Source organism: Cloeon dipterum, chromosome 4 (assembly GCF_949628265.1).
Source record: "Cloeon dipterum chromosome 4, ieCloDipt1.1, whole genome shotgun sequence".
Classification (NCBI taxonomy): domain Eukaryota; kingdom Metazoa; phylum Arthropoda; class Insecta; order Ephemeroptera; family Baetidae; genus Cloeon; species Cloeon dipterum.
In genome coordinates this window covers 21,782,604-21,800,520 of record NC_088789.1, presented here as the reverse complement: position 1 = coordinate 21,800,520, position 17,917 = coordinate 21,782,604, and the positions used below count along the sequence as shown (strand labels likewise).

The 17,917-nt window shown below is 42.9% G+C and overlaps 3 protein-coding genes across 5 annotated transcripts; 1 reads left to right on the top strand and 2 right to left on the bottom strand.

The window, feature by feature from the left end:
- Window positions 1-588: 588 nt before the first annotated feature.
- Window positions 589-4,561, top strand: LOC135942437 (O-acyltransferase like protein-like). The gene is made up of 7 exons (XM_065488557.1): window positions 589-712; window positions 1,288-1,692; window positions 2,292-2,776; window positions 2,988-3,181; window positions 3,744-4,057; window positions 4,108-4,250; window positions 4,308-4,561. The coding sequence occupies exons 1-7, from the start codon at window positions 589-591 to the stop codon at window positions 4,425-4,427; spliced, it is 1,785 nt and encodes a 594-aa protein (XP_065344629.1). The 3' UTR covers window positions 4,428-4,561.
- Window positions 4,562-5,200: 639 nt separating this feature from the next.
- On the bottom strand, window positions 5,201-12,170 carry Uba1 (ubiquitin-like activating enzyme 1). The gene is made up of 8 exons (XM_065487916.1): window positions 11,998-12,170; window positions 11,214-11,732; window positions 9,622-10,335; window positions 8,392-8,795; window positions 7,307-8,015; window positions 6,587-6,799; window positions 6,304-6,527; window positions 5,201-6,106 (listed from the first exon to the last, which is right to left on the bottom strand). The coding sequence occupies exons 1-8, from the start codon at window positions 12,001-12,003 to the stop codon at window positions 5,623-5,625; spliced, it is 3,273 nt and encodes a 1,090-aa protein (XP_065343988.1). The 5' UTR covers window positions 12,004-12,170; the 3' UTR covers window positions 5,201-5,622.
- Window positions 12,171-12,692: 522 nt separating this feature from the next.
- On the bottom strand, window positions 12,693-17,687 carry LOC135942368 (protein P200-like). 3 transcript variants are annotated; one of them, XM_065488446.1, is made up of 4 exons: window positions 17,488-17,687; window positions 14,859-15,394; window positions 14,716-14,803; window positions 12,693-14,029 (listed from the first exon to the last, which is right to left on the bottom strand). In XM_065488446.1, the coding sequence occupies exons 2-4, from the start codon at window positions 15,387-15,389 to the stop codon at window positions 12,864-12,866; spliced, it is 1,785 nt and encodes a 594-aa protein (XP_065344518.1). In that variant the 5' UTR covers window positions 15,390-15,394; window positions 17,488-17,687; the 3' UTR covers window positions 12,693-12,863. The 3 variants fall into 3 exon arrangements, with proteins under 3 accessions (XP_065344518.1, XP_065344520.1, XP_065344519.1); XM_065488448.1 differs by lacking the exon at window positions 17,488-17,687 and adding an exon at window positions 16,280-16,298; XM_065488447.1 differs by lacking the exon at window positions 17,488-17,687 and adding an exon at window positions 16,073-16,191.
- Between the last annotated feature and the right edge of the window lie 230 nt (window positions 17,688-17,917).

Here is a 17,917-nt window from a genome sequence, read left to right as displayed (position 1 = left end):
CCAAACTAGTCACAACAAAAATAGCCTTGAGTTAATAGCAAATTCAATGAAAATAATAGTTTTCTGAGATATGAACTTAAATTGTTTAAATAAAGAGATTAATTCTTTACTACTGACTGCTCTTCACATCACGAACTCAATGAGATTGCCACTTGTCAAAAACAGAATCCTAAATTCTCGTTAGAAATCTTTTTTGAACCCTAAATCAAAATTTTGAGCGCACGTGCAATCGCAATATGAGGATCTGTGCGATGTTTAGAGTAAAGTGCAGGCATGTTTTCACCTTTCCAGCATGCGTGAGTGAATGTCATATGGAACGAATATCTATAGCGTTTGAAGATCCTTCGATCTGGTCCTTTTCTCGACTGAGCTTCCTCCAATGAGGCCCATGTCATTCGTTCGCGATGTTAATATGGGCCAAGGAGTTTTCTCTAGAACATCCATCTCGAAACAACTCACATCCTGGATTAAGAGGAATTACAGATTATGCGTCCTGATTTCGTCCATCCCTTATCAGCCATAGCGTTGATAAGGATAAATCTTTTTACAAGACTTGCTCACTTGTGTGATTTGCATCTTGCACTCAAGATGAAGATGCTACTTCTCTGGTCGTTGCTCCTTGTCTCCGCGACACCCGTCGCACCGGACTGCGCGCAGGACGTGGCGGCCTACCAGACGGCCGTGGCCGCCGGCGAGCCGTGGGCCGTGCAAAGCAAGTCGTCAACAATCCTTTTTGCAAGGGTACCTCGGTTTTGCCCGAAAATGGAATGCCTGAAATTGGTAATAATGGGATTCTAGAAAAAAATATGAAATGTTTAAAATAGTTTTGCCTGAAATAAGAGAAAAAAACAGTTTGGGCTCACCAAAAGGCGGACTTTCAGGACGGCGTTGGTATAAAATGCTATGGAAAAATCACAAAATGGAATAATTTTTCTAAGCTTCGTGTTTTTAATTGTTTTTTAATAACCGTGTAAATGAGGAACTTTTAATTCAAAACGTAAAATGCATTTATAAGAAGAGATCTGTTAATTTTCCACAAGCAACATTATTTGAAATTCAAATTATCAAACTTCTTTAAAGAAATACAAAATTAATGTTCATCGCGTATTTTTATTTCATTCTTCAATTTCCAAAATTGATTTTGTTGAAGGACATGGCAATTTTTTTTAACTAAAAATAAATTATTCTATAAACCAAAATTTAATTTTCGGGCATTTCATTTTCGGGCAAAACGAGCGCCACCTTTGGCCCGTGTCTTTTAAAATTTGATCCTCTTGCGCCTCGCAGTGCTCGACTCCTCGGTGGTTTTCCCCGACGGCCTCTGGCACAGCGCCCATCCGCGTTTCGGCCACTTCGAGCGCTGCCTGGCCGCCCCGTCCGCGGCCAAATACTGCATGGTGGCCTTCGAAACGGACGCTGTGCCCGTGCGCTGGGTTTTCGTGCGGCGGCAAGAGGCGCTGGCGGCCGTGCGGGCGCAGCTCGCCACCTGCGTGCCGGCCTCGTGCAATGCGACGCAGGCTGTCCAGGTGGCCGCCTTCAACCTGGCCGCCGTGCTGGACACGCTCGGCGGCCGCCTCAAGCCGTCCTTCTGCTTCGAAGCGGAGCCTTTTGACGCCAAAGCCATTGCCTTTGCGTGTTTTGCGCTTGTCTTAATTGGCGTTGTTTTGGGAGCATCGTTTTCAAGAAATAATGGTAAATTGTCATTTTTAAATAATTTAATTTTAAATTGTTGGGGTGCTCTCGACAAGATACTAAAAAATATTATTAAAACTAAGATGTACAGCTTTCAATTCGGGATTTAATACAATGATAAAATGTTGTAGGAGCGCTGACTTTTTTTAAAGTGGAATATTGGTGATTTTTTTATTTGAAATAAAAAAAAAATGAAATTTCATGTAAAGTTAACCCTAACCGACCTATTTTTTCCATTGTCCTTCAGAACAAAAGTGCCCCAAAATCCAATTTTACTGGTTACACGCCCTCTTTTTTGAGGAAAGGAAATTGTTTGCTCCCGGGGTGAGAAAAATCATGAAAATTTAATAGTGAGAAAGCTACAAAATAGCACTTTTGAGTCTTGAAAGTCATTTTTTATTTTTTAAAAAAATTTCATATTTTCGAAAGGACTTCATTAAAATTTACCAGTTCATAGTAGCGTTAATATCACATTTCAAGATTTAAGAATTAAACTAGCTCTCAATTAAAAGATCAAACCACAAACAAGGGTGTGTGCGCACACATTTTATTATCTGCGTTAAAATAATGAGAAAAAAATACGATTTTGCCTGCAGCAGTGTCGTGGCTGTCCGCGCATCACAACGTTCAGCGCCTGTTTAGCGCCTCATCACCGGGTACAATCCACTGCGTTCACTCGATCCGCTTCCTCAGCATCTGCTGGGTGATGCTGGGCCACAAGATCTACACGCTCTGCCTGACCTCCCCTCCGACCATCACGTCCTCCGGGCCGCCGTGGGTCGCGGCCATCGTGCTCAACGGCTACCTCAGCGTGGACACGTTCCTGTTAATGTCGGCGCTGCTGTCTGCGCGTGCCGTGGCCAAAGCCCGTCGGCTGCCCCTGTTGCCCTTCTATCTGCTGCGCTACCTGCGCCTACTGCCGCCCCTGGCCGTCGTCGTCTTCTTCTACGCGTGCTTCTCCGCTGTGGTGGCCCGAGGACCGCTCTGGCCGCTCTACGTGCAAAATGAGGCCCTCTACTGCAGACAGCGCTGGTGGTCCACCCTCATCTTACTCAACAACTACAACGACGTCAATGTCCCCTCGGTGCGTGCTGCACATTTATTTTCATTCTTGAAAAAAATTATTTCCTCATTGATAAAAGGACTGTCAATTTCAGATGGTTACAAAATAAGACGATAACTGAATAGCTTGCTGCTGAACTTTTAATAAAAATCCTTTGAGACGTGCCATTTAATTTTTTTTAGTATTTGTCAAGGATTATATATAATAACGTAATTAATTAAATTGATTCTAGTGTCTGAGCAATTCCTGGTTCCTGTCTGTCGACATGCAGCTAGTTTGGCTCTCTCCTTTGGTTTTATTCCCGTTGCTGCGGTGGCTGAAATTTGGAATTGCTTGGATCATCACTCTCTTAGTTGCAACTGCAGCAGCAATTTTTGCACTGACTTTTGTGTACGACTTGCCGTGGACCATGAGTGTGCTTGCAAGGTAGGGGAACTTAAGATTGCCTTAAAAAATAATTAAAATAAATTTGACCGGAAATTTTAAATATTGCTTTTAAAAACCTATGTATACGAAATGGCAATTTGGAACAATTGAAATATCCCATTTAGTACAACTAATAATATCGTAGAGAACAAAAAGGATAGCATGTCTAAGAAGCTATGATAAAATGTCCTATTTTATTTAGATTTGAAAATTCACTTCAGATATTATTCAAAAAAATTTATATCAAGGTTGGCTTAAAATATTGCAGATTTTTCCCAAATGGTTAATAATGCCAGAAATTTTCAGCAATTATTTTAAGGCATTAACGAGATTATCTAAAAATGAAAATTCAGCCCGTCAGAGTAAGGGTGACTATCAACAAAACGAAAATTCAATTCCAAAACAATTGCAATGTTCAGTTGTATCAATATAGTAAAATGGAGAGTCCTTTTAAAACCTATTTTTTTCTGAGTAATCTAACTTCTACTCTTAAAGGCGATTCCTATTTTTTATCTATAAAACGTAAGTGAAACAAAGCTCTTTTTCCTTCACGGTTTTCCAGTGGCGATAAAATAGTGCGGTACTGGGAACTGATCTACACAAACACGCCATTGCGGGCGCAGCCCTATCTGATCGGCCTGCTGCTGGGATTTTTCCTGGAGCGGCCGGTACGACGACTGCCTCCGAGGGTGGTGGCATCGGCCTGGTTCGCCAGTCTCATCTCCGTCGTCGGAGTCGTGTTCACCATGATGCTGGACTATCGCAGCGCACTCGCGGACTCGGCTCTTGCCGCAGCTTTCTACGCCTCCATCCACAAAATCGTGTGGTCCTGCTCCCTGGCCTGGATCATTTTCGCCTGCCATAAAGGATATGGAGGTTGCTAATTAAAAATCCTAATTTTTAACCTAATCAGTATGGATTCTAAGGCCCAATCAACAAAATCCTTTCTCTGAGATTGTGGGTGCCGCTGAGCAGGCTGACGTACTGCACCTTTCTTGTCAACTTGTACGTGATGACCATTCAGGTGGGCGCGACGAAGGCAGACTCGCAGTTTTCCGTTTACACACTGGTAATTTTAGGAACTGTTCACATTTAATGGTGAGAAATAATTTGATAAATTTTGCAGTTCCATGGGCTTTGCGGGGATTTTGTTATGATTCAGTGCTGCGCATTTATTCTGTACATCACCGTGGAAGCTCCGGCCGATAACTTGCTCAGACTTGCCAGATTCAAGTTTTTTAAGTAAAAAGTTGAATAAAAATAGTTAACTGTAGACAAGGATGAAAACCAACAATAACGGGACTCGTCGTTAGAGAATAAATGTGATAATTATGTACATTTGTATTTGAATGTGCATTTTAATTAAATTTTCAGCTTCTTTTCCATTCGTTTTTATTTTGTTTACCAACAATACAAGCTCAACAAAAAGGTTTTTATTCCCAATTGTTAAAGTTCAAAATAAAGAGTACCAGAAATGGCAGCCAAGGTAAGAAACTGATTTTTGTCAAATTAAGTTTATAATTTAGACAGAAAGGTAAAATTCGCCATTCATTTAAAAAATTAGTGATTTGGGCCTGTGCGACACTCATCAGTCTTTCCAAGCTATCAAACAATGACGCGAGATTTCCAATTTTCACACTCAACTCGACCCTAATATTTTTATTATGTATTAATATGTATCTTAAAAATAGCTTTAATTCTAGCTTTTAAGAGTTGTGAATTAAGCCCAAGCTCATCAAATAAAATCCAGATTTTAGCATAATTCGACTTGTTTTGAGCCAAGCAGCAACAAATATGGTTAAAAAAGACATTATTTTTAAGAGGTTCGTTGCTTATTTTGTTGAATTATTAAATTTTTAATGAAGCAAGTTTTCTCACCATTTTCACACTTAAGTGTCAAAGAACATAATGTTTTGCGGTTTTCAATCCAGTGCATTTTTAAAAACCCCTGACGCGTATCCAAACACTCAACACTCTGTTTTCTCTTCTCGACGAAGTTGAAAATTAAAATAAAGTTGATATTGGCAATAAAAATTTTATTACTTTCCAATAAATTAACACCCGCAGAGAATTTGCATAGACAGAGAATCCAGTTTGACATTTTGTTCAATAAAAGTGAGCTGTGAATTGTTTACTTGTTATTAATTATGCATTCTGCTAAAACTCTGAGGCGTCTACTACAGCAGTTAGTCACCGCGGCTCACTGCACGAGAAAGCAGCCGCGCACACTAAGTATACAATTATAATTATAATAATAACAACTACGCGTGAAAATCAAAGCGACGCTCGAATAAATCCGCGCGCAGTGTGGTGATCGATCGAACAGACAGAGAAGAACGAACGAAAGAGCAGCGAGGAGTGGAGTGAGTGAGAGACAAAAATCAAGCCACCTACGTGGGTGTGTGTGTGTGTGTATTTCGAGTTCACTCTCAAGCACTGAGTTAGTTGGGCGGCAGCTGGTACCTGATGTAGGGCACCTCGACGTCATCGTCGCTCTGCACGTCGTTGCAGCAGATCTCGAGCACGAGCGCTCGCACGTGCGGCTCGATCGTCTTCTTGGAGACGCGACGCACCAGCTCAGGAATGGTCAGCGCAAGTCGCTCCTCGCGCTTCGCCGCTGGCATGAAGAAGCTGTAGAGCATGCACACGCCCTGCGACAGCATCGTCACCTCCAGCCCGTACACGTCCTTGAAGTAATCCAGCAGCTGCTTCAGCGTCATCTCCTGAGTGATCTCAAACCGGTCCCACAGCGTCCACTCGCGCTTCTTGAACGTCTGTCGCGCCGCTGCCAGTGGCTCAGAGAACGCGAACAGCGGCAACGCAAGGTTTACGAAGCCGTTCTTGAAGCGCTCAAGCTTCTTGGCGTCAACTGGCGCTGCTCCAGACGGGCCCCAGCCTTCTTTGCTGCGATCCCTGTCCGCTCGGCTGCAATCATTACATGAGTGGTTTAATATTCTCAAATAAAAAAAAAACATTGAATTGAGCGGAAGAGGAAATTTGCACATTTGTGAATCATTATGTGCCCTGGTAAAATCATTTATTCAACTATATTAGCGATTTAAAAACTATTTGAATGATCTCACTGCAAAAATAGCCAGAAGAAAAAATGTATTTAATTTTACCAGTAGCCGAGGAGGACCAATTTGAAGAGCTCTAGAGTGACAAGGCCGGCGACCACGCTAGTTGTGGTGGCGATGGCTGGGATGATCTTGCCGGCGATCAACTTGCTCTTGTGCCTGTCTGCTGGCTCAATGCTGTAGTTGGCCGCCCTCAAATTGGACGCGGCGACGATGAAGTCCATGTGCTGGTTGCTGTCGTCATCCTTCTCAAAGTCTAGCGGTTTAATCTGAGGGAGAAAATTAATCAGTTTGGTATTCAGGGTACTTAAAAAAAATGAATCGTTACCTTGAGACCAGCGATCTTTTCTCGCGCAGTCTGCAACTCCTGAACGATGTTTTCCAACTGGTCCGAGTCGAGGTTGCTGCTGTTACCGTTCGCCAATTGCGAGTCGTTCTCTGCGATTTTCACACCTTCCTTGGGCTCGAAGCGAGCCACGGCCACGGCAGACGCCATCTCAGCTACTTTGCTTCTGTCAAGAACCTTCTCAATTCCGTAAACCTGCAATTCAATAAAGCGATGGTTACAGAATATCTTAAAAAATGAAACCTTTCCTAACAATGACGAGAATTACGGTTTCTTTCGGAATAATTTGGCATATTGAGTTAAATTTTTGTAAATCATGCCGAAAATAGCTGCGTGAAAAACGTCAAAATAGGCTTAGAAACCATCTAATTACGACAATTTTTCTCAAAACGTAAATTTGACAGTTAAAAAAACCCTAGTATTTTTTAAAGGTAAATCGGGGTGCTAGTTTTCACATTATTTACATAGCCCTTGATCCTATGCCTTTTAATTGAACTGTAGGTAGATAAATTCTTCATGCATTGATATCCTTAGGCGTGTACAATTAATTTACAATTAGTAAGGCAAGCGCCGTGCAAACAAAATGCAAAGTTTTCTAGAAATTACTTCAGTTTTAGATAATTGTCAGGGAAATTATCATTTTAAATAATTTGTGGGAGCTATTCACTGTAATGAACAACGCTTGAAAATGATTTAACTCACCTCGGCATAAAGGTTGGCGGCGGCCAGGACGTAGTCCAGGTGCAGGTCGTTGGCTACATCAAACTCGAGCGCTGTGGGCTGGCGTTTGGGGCCGGACCAGAAGTCCTGGCCAGTGCTGGTCTTGAGGTGCGGCGGGAAGTTGTGGAGTAGCTGCCTAATCTGGTTGTTGTACTGCTCTTGCCAGTGGTTGCGGGCCCAGACGACGCACTCCTGGAAAGAGTGAGGCCGGTCGACCAGCGCCTTGCGGACGGCCAGGAAGATCTCGAGCGGCTGGTAGCCTGGCAACTGCTGCGTGCGCTGCACGAAGTTGGGGTCGCGCAGGAACTGCGCAGCGCTGTCGGGCGCCTGGGTGAACAGGCCCTCAAAGGCGTCGCGGGCCCACTGCAGCGTGTGCTCGATGGCGTTCGGGAAGTTCTTCAATGTGCAGATGGGGATGCTCTTCTCAGGCGGGTCCTGCGACGAGCTGTACGACTCAGTCATGAACGGCACTACCACCTGCACGTTTCCTTTAGTGCCCAGCGTGCCCGACTCAAGCAGCGGCAGGTGGTAGAACACGCACCGCCGGTCCATGTAGATGCGAGCATCTACGTTGTCCAACGCGTTTGCCACACCGTCCAGCTCCTGGAAGAAATCGTCGTTGTACACTGACTCAGTGTCCACGCCCACGCGGTTCAGGTGCGCTGTGATGTTCACTTCAGGATTCATAGCTCTGCAACACAAATTACGAAAACAGGCTTAGCATTATTTGCCTCAGGATACAAATAAAATCTGGTGAGGCATAACAAAAAGGCCGAAAAATTAAAACGTCTCTAGGGATTATAGTTTTCAGCAACACCACTGAATTCGTGTAGCCTTTACTGATGCAATCCAAGTAGAGGGGAAATTCTTCGATTTGACGATTTAAATAATTTTTGGAGATTAAAAGAAACTGGCCAAATATTACTTAATTAATTAGAAATACAAATTTTTACGACTGAAAATAGACATAATAAAAGGAAGTAACAAGAAAAATTCATCAATTAGTTATTTCCTTCTGTCTCTAAATCTAGCATCAACAAAACATTTTCGAGTGGTAAGATCCTTACTTGATAGCCCTAGCAGCGCAGGAAGACTTGGCCTTCTGGATGTCATTTCGCCTGAATAGGAACTGTCTATTCAGGTTAGACATCTCGATCAAGTCCATGTCGGTGACAAAGATGTTGCCGTCGGGCCCAGCGCCAATGCCGGACATGGCAAAGTTCTTAAGTAGTTCACAACCGATGGCGCCAGCGCCAACAACGAAATAGCGCAGGCCACCCAACTTTTGCTGGAACTTGTGGCCCAGCACGCTGACTTGCGACGCATAGCGCGTGTCGGGCACCTCAAAGTTTTCGACCGGCTTGAGATCGTCCGGCAGGCACTCGACGGCGTCAAAGTACAGAAACTGCTTGATCGGGAAGAACTTGCCACTGCAGCCCTTCATCACCTCCTGAGCAACTATTCCGCCGATCTGAAAGGGAAATATGAACATGTTAGGACATTGGAATTTATTAATTTGCTGGTTTTCGCGAGCTAAGGAAAATATATCCCAAGAGGAAGTAAAAAAAGCTATTTTTCATTCAATCTTGACAGTTTTTAGCATGGAAACAATTTAGGGCGGTTTTATTTCACTTTTCGGAAGATTCACCCAAGATAGTTATGGCCGGGCAAATCCAGAATGACTTGAGATAATTGATTTTAATTTACTTGAGCTTGTTTATTTTCTATCTTGCTCTATTGTTTAAATTTTAGAAACAACATTAAATTTTAAAATCTAGTTTTCAATCTCAATTCAATACACAAATTTTTACAATCTTTTCCTTAAAATTAAGATAATATTTTTAACGACTTGATAAAAACAGGAACTGTCCAGTTTTCAGCTAGCTGGATATGATTTTATTACGAGAAATAAATAAATGTTAATTTTTGTTTCTTTAACACGCGATTAAAAACTTTTTACCTATGGGTATAATTATAATATCTGTCCAGTGAAACTATCATCATAAATTAATACGAATTTAAAAAAAATACAGGATTTTTTCTTAAGTCCGTAAATTAGAAAATTTGCCACCATATCTGGGTTTCCATCACGACAGGAGACATGAGAACGAAATTTTCCCATGAGTATATTTTTTCATATCAACTGCAATACGTATAAAATTATCATTGCATGTTATCTTGTAGCGTATTTCTCATCGAAAAACGTGTCTGAATGCACAAGCAGGAAAACGCCGTGCGTTAATTAGGGCTTGAAGAAATGATTGAGGACGGAAATTAATTATTAAAATGAAACCCACCACAGCACACATGGGCACCAGCTGGCCGGCGGCCGTGTAGCTGAGAGTCTTGATAAGCTTGGCGTCCACCTCGTTGAAGTCGCCCTCGGCCAGACTGAGCAGGCCAGAAGCGTCGGCCTCGTTCCAGGGGCGTGGCAGGCGGCCGTTGGCTTTGACGAACTGGTGCAGCGCCGTGAAGGCCGCGTGCAGCACCGGAGGCCGCTCGAACTTGGCAAAGTCGGTCATGATGAACTCTGGCTGCTGGAGGGCCTCGGCGAGCGGCAGGAAGTCCACCTTGACAGGCATTTTGACCTGCGTGGCCACACCGCCACCTGTGTAGGCAGAAAAGCCGCTCGTGTCGCCGATGGAGAAGGTGTACGGGCCGAGCACCTTGATCTTGTGCGCCTGCTGCTCATTTGGTCGGTTTCTGTCCGCATTCAGCTCCGTCATGCCCTTGATCTCGCTGAAGACGACGTGATCGCCGTCCTCAAAGCCGTGCCGCATCTCGTCCAGGCAGGTGACCAGGCCCTCTTTGTCGCTCGACACGCTGGCAATCATCGTGCTGACAGGGTTCTCGCCCGTCTGATCGATCACCGTGAACTGCTGGCCGAAATCACAGAACACCTGGGCGAAAACACCCCTCGTGTCGGCCACGATCAGAGGGATGTTCTTAGCGTGGGTCACCTCGGCGATGCGCAACTGCTCATCTCTCGTTGTCTCAGTCAGAACGACGACCTGCAGACCAACAAAGTTTAATTTAATTAAAGAGTTTGACAAAATTTAATCTAAATTTCCGGTTTCCGCGTGCCCTTAACCCGCTATCACCAATTCTTGGTCAATTTCCAGTCCAAACACTTGAAGTGATTCTGTTAACTTCTAAATTTTAAGAATGATTTGTAACTTTCCACAGTATGTGTTAAAATAGAAAAATCCTATTATTAAAATTGGTCAAAAGTTAAGTTAAACAGGAAAAACCTGTAACTAATTCTCAATTTAATTTTTGGCTCAAATGCTCACTTAACTTTTAAAGTGTATTTCCTAGACAAGATAATTTTTAAAACAAGATGTACTACATTTTTTGATTTCCTAACGAAAGCAGTACCAAAAGTTTCTACCTGAAAATAATTTTTCTAGTTTTCCAATTAAAATTTCCTCACTTGGAGCCTTGTTCAAAAAAGGTACCGATCACAAAATTTAATACTACATGTTTCTGGAGAATTTATAGTGAGTTTATTTGAGTGAGTTTTCTGTTCTTTTAAGCTTTCATGAGAAATTTAAGTTTTACAACTTAAATTCCAAGTGGTAGTAGTAATATAATACTATCTTATCTGGAACGCTCAGTGAAATTGAGCACTATAATGAAATTAAGCGTGACGCAAAAGGTTTTCTGCTAATTTAATTAAAAGGAAAAGGAAGAACAGCCGCCACCAGTCGGCACGCATCTATTTTTACCTGCAATGCCTTGTTTTTTATTTAATTAAATACTGGAAAACATTTTCATGGATTATGTAAACATAATATTGTTAATGGTTAATTAAAACCGTAATATTTTCCCCTTTTTTCCTTCAGAACAATAATTTTAAATTGGATGCAAAGAATCTGACTAGACTAACCGCAAAAGACTCGACGAACTCTGTGGTGAGCTCGCCGACGAAGGACTCAACGGCGACGCTGTTGTTGAGCTCGGCCAGATGCTTGCAGGACGCCTCGGCCCTGTTGCGGCCGACGTCGGCCGTGCCCAAGAAGTACTGGGTGGCCAGGTCGGCATTACTGACCAGCTGGCTGTCGTGCAGCACCACTTTTCGCACGCCGGCCAGCACGACGTTCTTAGCCACTTCGACGCCGAGTCCTCCGAGACCCGAGATGAGTACGTTCGACTTGGCCATCCGCACCATGGCTTCGTGGCCGAGCACGTACAGCTGCCGAGAGTACTGGTTCTCGTCCAGCTGGGGGCTCTCGGAGTCCTCGCCGGCGGCCGGGGCCGCCGTGTTGTTTCCGTCGGGGGTCTGCTGCATCTCGCCACTCGGCGCAACCACGGATGAATTGCTGTCCACCAACGAGCCCTGGCACTCTAGTTTTCGCTTCTTCGACGGAGGATCAACGGTTTTCTCCGGTGATCCGCTACAAGACATCTACGCAGAAAGGGCAAAATCAGCAATCGCAATAGGCGCCACCAGTTTTCCGCTCGCTTATCGGCCTCGACTAGCACGAATAATAATCAGTCGCTCGCTTTCCGTATAACATACATGCACCACCATTAGAGAATTACTTGCATGTCACTACACAGCGAAAGCGCGGAGCGGCTGCAAATTAAGCCAAGAGGCGCGTGCATTTGAACTTAAACCAAGCGAGGCGCTTACGGCTTCGGCCGTGTGCCTCGAAAAACCTGTCGCTAACCTGCATAGGTGAAACGTCGGAAGCCCTCCTGGGTTTGCAAACAAAAGGTTAGCCTGGACACAGCTATTAGGCCAGACAATGTTCGGACATCGATGGACACTACAGACGTTGCCGGCTTTTCTACTTCCTCAGCACCCCGCGAGACTGCCGGAGCGTGGGAAAAGAACTTAACTGAATAAATGAATGCAGGCAGTCGCCATGTTTGCTCGACTTCGGGCAGCGCCAAATTCAAATATTCTCATTGCTGAGAACTGAGGTTGATTGCTACAATGGAATCTTGATGCAGCCTGCACAATTGATCAACCATGCTTTTATTGCATACAGTCTGCAGGAAGCCAAAATGAAATACATGAATGTTCCCTGCAAAAATACATTATGAGCTACAGCGCGGGAATGGGAGACAAAATGACTCATTTTGTGCCATTCTTGCAACCAATTCAGAAAGAGGGCAAAAGAGAAGACAGAATAATGCTGACTTTTATTTCATAATAATCTTAGGTGAACTTTTCAATAGTCAAAAGCTTAAATTCCAAATAGACTCGTGACTCGTTGGAAAACTACTTAATGCACGTTGTGGCTCTTATAATTAGGTACCTCTAGGTTAATGCAGTGCAGCAATATTTTGATATTCTAAAAATATTTAAATTCGCAGCAATTAAGGTTAAAAAGGCAACAAGAAATCAAAATGCTCGATATAAAAGATATTGAATTTCATCAATTTCATTTAATTATGTGATGATGTTCTATAAGGTAATTCACTACGAAAGTGGGTGTTTAAAGAGAAGGCAAATTGTGAACTTCAAATATTTAATCATCCACTTTCAGTAGGCGGTGTATTTTCAAAGAAAAGTTTCTTCAGTAAGAGTTTAACTGTATTCGCATTCGCTGTCTTTGTTATTTTCTCCTTCTGCAACAGGTTCAGTAGCTTCTTCAGGTTCCAAAATTGCTTCGTCTGGTTCCACAGTTGCTTCATATGGTTCCACAGTTGCATCGTACGGTTCCACAGTTGCTTCGTATGGTTCCACAGTTGCTTCGTATGGTTCCATAGCAGCTTCTTCAAATTCCACAGCTACATCTTCAAACTCCGCAGCTGCTTCTTCAAGCGCCACAGTGGCTTCCTCAGGCCCTAGAGGAGCTTCTTCAGCCTCCAATAGAATTTCTTCTACGATGAAATTAGACTCTACATTGGCAGTCTGAACTTCGTCTTGAAGTGGATCAGATACTGGCAAGTCATCACCTTGGTCTCCAGTGCCCTCACACAATTCTTCCACAACGACACTTTCAGACTCAATGGCATCCACGGTTCTTGAGTCCCAAATTTCCTCGACTTGGTCTGGTTCTCCTGTAACAAGGTTCTCTTCCAGTACAGCCTCTGTTTGAGGTTCTTCCTGATTAATTTGGTCTTCACCAAATAACTCCTGCACATCTTCTTCGTAGTCAAAACGAGTTTCTGCAAAAACCTCGGGTTCTACGGTAAAGACACTCTCTACAATATCAATTTCCTCTTGACCAGGCACATGCAGAGCTACTTCAGTCTCGTCATCCTCTTGGAAAAATTCATCACCAGCTTTGTTGGGCAATTCCTCAGGTATTTGCATTTCGCTGATCAGTTCAAGGTTTGCATCCAAATTCTCAGCATTGTTAGCACTTTCAGTTTCAGCTGCCAACTCAGAGAGACTGTGAGTGGCACAATCCTCAGCCATCCCTACGGTTACCATGCTTTCAGCTTCGACAACAGGAGCAACATCAGCATTCATGGCTTCCAGATCCATCACCTCCACATTGCTTATAACAGAGTAAACCTCAATATTGCTTCTTGAGGCATCATTAGACTCATCCCCGGATATAACAATTGCACTGATCGGACTGTGGTTCTGACTCTCCATCAGGAGGTCGTTGCGGGTCTTGGTTTTCTTGATCCTCGGACGAGGGGAAATGCGTTTAATAGCTGGTTTTGTGGCTTCAGTCACCTCTGGAAGCACTTGAGATGAATTTGTCGGTACAGAAACACTCTCAACATCCATGTTGCTGTCTGTAAAAGATGTAATCATACTACACATGGAAATTACAGGAGATAACATCTATTAATCCACAAAGAAACTTGTCTAACAGAGTTTGAAACTAGATTAAAATTTGCCAAAGAATATTTTCTGATATTCACGATTTACAATTAATGGAAATTCAAAACTAGATTTTCGGGGACTTTCTACAGCTGTTCATGTTAGAACAAAAAAATTGAAACTTGTTTTCTAGATTCTCAAAAATTTTCTGACTTATAAATTCAATGCATTGGTGAATTACACATTAAGGAGTAAAAGCTCAGCTTTATTAAACAGCAAATCGTCCTGGTCGCGGCAAAATTGCGCAACGTTCAACAAACACCCAAATTTTCATTGTCGAATTGATTGTTGACCTTTTCTTGCAACAAGGAAATTCGCGTTTGGTTGTTGAAAGTTACGCAATTTTGCCGGGACCAGGACGAAATAGAACCTGGAGCAAAAATTTTGTCTCATTCAGAGGGCTGATAAAATTTCAACAATCTGAAAACATTTTACCTCTTTGCAGTATCCCATAAAAGCCGTTTTAAAAAATTATGAGGCGTGGATCTCGTGAGACATAAACTACAAGAAAATATTTCTTTGCCAAATCGTCATCTTCCATAAAAAAAAAACAGCAAATAGAGGTGAAAAACACATAAGAAAACGTAAATATTTTTACCATCTGCGATTGTAAACGTTTCAGGGACCTCCTTCTCCTGGTAGTCTCTATTGTCAACGTCTTCAAACACTTTGCAGCAAGAGTCAGCCTGAATAAATAAAAATTTTAGTCTAAAATTTATAAAAAAGTTCACGTTAATTTACCGACTGCGGGCCTTCAAAAATGACCACATTTGGCTCCTCGACCCGCGTTCGCTTGTCTGCTGAGTGCTGTTCCCCTAACTGCTTGCCAGGAGATTTCCTCTTGCTTGGTGGCTTCACCCTGATAACTCCGACTTCAGTCTTCTCGATGTCGATGGGGTACTCTATCCCGAGGAGAGAGGCAACTCGGAGCACGGTCGTCAACTCACTCTTGGCCACTCGCATGAAGCCGGTGTACAGAAAGCTGATCAGTAAGTTCAGCGCTGTGAAGTCGACTTCTGGCAATATAACAGTGGACACGTCGCTGGTGTCTGCCGCAAAAATGGATGCGAGGAACGAGCTGACTGAGGCCAACCGAGACCGATTTGCTTTAATGACTCTTTTTCCCACGACTAGGTTGACGTCAGCATAGATATTTTTGTAGAAGTAACTCGAAAAGTCAGGGATTTGGTTGCAGTAGAATCGGGTGCTTTCTGGCTGCATGATGTCTGGATCAACCCATGACGCGCTTTCCGAACTTGCAGCGGCGGCCATGATTCCTGAGGAAATTTCACAATATAAGTATTTTCATCATAAACGGCTGAGCAATAAGAGGAACCGATTTCACAATTTTTACGCGCCCTTTCATTCCCTAAGACCAGAACTGAGGCCACCATTGTGAAATTCTAGCTGCCTTTTCAATATTTGACAATGCAAGCACAAGTAGTGTGGTAATAATTCAAACCCCTCACGAGAAAATGTTAGCAAATAATTTTTTTCAACTCGTTGTGCATGCCTGGAATTATACAACAATATACTAATAAATAAAAGGAATTAAATTGGAACATTTTTACTAAAGGTTTTTTCTGTGCCCTAAATTTGTGAGACAGCCGTCGATGATTATTTCAAACATCTTCTTAACAGGGCCAGAGTATCCTCCAATTTTCGCCACTTGATAAGACTTTCTTCATAATCCGACTGGACTTTTTCCAGTACGAAAGCTTTTCATCGGCAAAAAGCATGCCACGTGATCCCTGAGATTCGCTCAGTTTACTGAATTATGTACATAAATCATTTTCATGGATAATGCGGGCATTGGGAGTAGTGTTTTAATATGCGCCATTTCCCCCTTCAACAAAATCATAATAATTGTTACTATCATAAATTTGGTTTTAGTATCATACATAATTTTCTACTAAACAGTTCTGGTCTTGAACGTTTCAGTACCCCACACTCACAGAAAATTTTTTCACTATGATCAAAATGTGGCTCTCAAATTGATAATGCAACTTTGAGTCTAACAGTGAGTATCAAAGGCGTCCGGACGCTTCTCGTACTCACTGTGATGACCAAACACTCGTTCTCAGTTGATAATGAAGCGAGAGAGCATTTTGGTCATCACAGTGAGTACATACGAGAAGCGGCCGGACGCTTTGGGTTCTCACTGTGATGACCAAACGTTCATTCTCAGTTGAGACTGACGCGAGCGACGATTTTCGTCATCACAGGGGAGTACGAGAAGCCGCCGACCGCTTTTGATACTCACTGTGATGACCAAATGGCTCGCTCGCTTTACAGTCTCAATCTGAGAGCGAGCGCACATCTCTCTTAAGTAAAATTAAAACTCAGCTGTTAAAGCAATGCATGTAGAGAAAGGAGATAGCGCATTAGATATTTGAACACTCACGTTTTTTCTTTATTTTTATTCATTTGCCAATATTTTTTGGCTAAATTTTGCTGATTTAAGCCTCTTTTGGCTGCGATTATACGTAATTAAGGCAACTTATATCGGCCAAAACATAATAAAAATGATAAAAATTTTCATTAGCGACTTAAGTAAGTGCTTGTCCTAAGTTCCTCGTCCTTGACACTTCTCTCGAGAATGTCAATCAAATCAAACATGGATGCCGCCGATTGTGTAAATTTATGAGATCTTATCCAAATGAATTATAAAATGATTAAAAATGACTGAAACCATGATCTGCAGGGTATGTGAGTACTTAAAAGAGATGTGCGCTCGCTCTCAGATTGAGACTGAAAAGCGAGCGAGCAATTTGGTCATCACAGTGAGTATCAAAAGCGGTCGGCCGCTTTTCAGTCTCACTGTGATGACCAAAATGCTCGCTCGCTTCAGTATCAACTGAGAGCGAGCGTTTGGTCATCACAGTGAGTATCAAAAGCGGTCGGCGGCTTCTCGTACTCACTGTGATGACGAAAATCGTCGCTCGCGTCAGTCTCAACTGAGAATGAACGTTTGGTCATCACAGTGAGAACCCAAAGCGTCCGGCCGCTTCTCGTACTCACTGTGATGACCAAAATGCTCGCTCGCTTCATTATCAACTGAGAACGAGTGTTTGGTCATCACAGTGAGTACGAGAAGCGTCCGGACGCCTGTGATACTCACTGTGAGACTCAAAGTTGCATTATCAATTTGAGAGCCGCATTTTGATATTCATATTGAAAAATTTTTCTGTGAGTGCAGACCCGATCTCGACTGTTTTCGCACGTGGTTGTGATAAAATGTGAAAATTTGGGTCACTTTGTAAAGCTCTAGAGTTATACATACATAATCTACGTTATCTACAATCAACGTCCTACGTCGTAGACTATTCACAAAGATACATATTGTGATGCTTTTTCTGTTCTAGATTACCTGCTGTATTATTTGTTGCAGTCCTCTTGACAATCTTTTCCTCTCCTACTATACAATACACCACACGAAGAAGTACAAAAAAGAGTCAATTTAAGTGTTTTTAACTGGGTCCGGTCGGACCTTAAATTCAAAGATTGCTTCTAAGCAATAGCTGTTGCAGTATCTTCTACAACATCAGCCATAAGAAAGAACTGGAACTGCAGGCGTGCAAGCACGTAAACGTGAAGTTGAAGCAAGCATGGATGGCTGGATGCTGATTGGTCGAAAATTCCGATTGGCATTTGTTTTGGCTCTTCCGTCTTGCGCGTTGTTTGGACTTCGGACTGCAAGCTCTCTAGTTTTGACGAAAAACTCCGCACACACGCCCCTCTCCGCCTCCCTCTGCCAGTGGGCGTAACAGGCTACAAACTCCGAAGTCCGAGACGGCCTC

Coding starts and splice junctions, on each gene's coding strand:
- LOC135942437 (XM_065488557.1), top strand. CDS start 589: ATGAAGATGCTACTTCTCTGGTCGTTGCTCCTTGTCTCCGCGACACCC. Junction 4,058..4,107: donor CTGCCATAAAGGATATGGAG/GTTGCTAATTAA, acceptor ATGGATTCTAAG/GCCCAATCAACAAAATCCTT. Junction 4,251..4,307: donor AGTTTTCCGTTTACACACTG/GTAATTTTAGGA, acceptor TAAATTTTGCAG/TTCCATGGGCTTTGCGGGGA.
- LOC135942368 (XM_065488446.1), bottom strand. CDS start 15,389: ATGGCCGCCGCTGCAAGTTCGGAAAGCGCGTCATGGGTTGATCCAGAC. Junction 14,804..14,858: donor TTTTTGAAGGCCCGCAGTCG/GTAAATTAACGT, acceptor TTATTTATTCAG/GCTGACTCTTGCTGCAAAGT. Junction 14,030..14,715: donor AACGTTTACAATCGCAGATG/GTAAAAATATTT, acceptor CATCTTTTACAG/ACAGCAACATGGATGTTGAG.
- Uba1 (XM_065487916.1), bottom strand. Junction 10,336..11,213: donor AGTTCGTCGAGTCTTTTGCG/GTTAGTCTAGTC, acceptor GTTGGTCTGCAG/GTCGTCGTTCTGACTGAGAC. Junction 8,796..9,621: donor TGGTGCCCATGTGTGCTGTG/GTGGGTTTCATT, acceptor TTTCCCTTTCAG/ATCGGCGGAATAGTTGCTCA.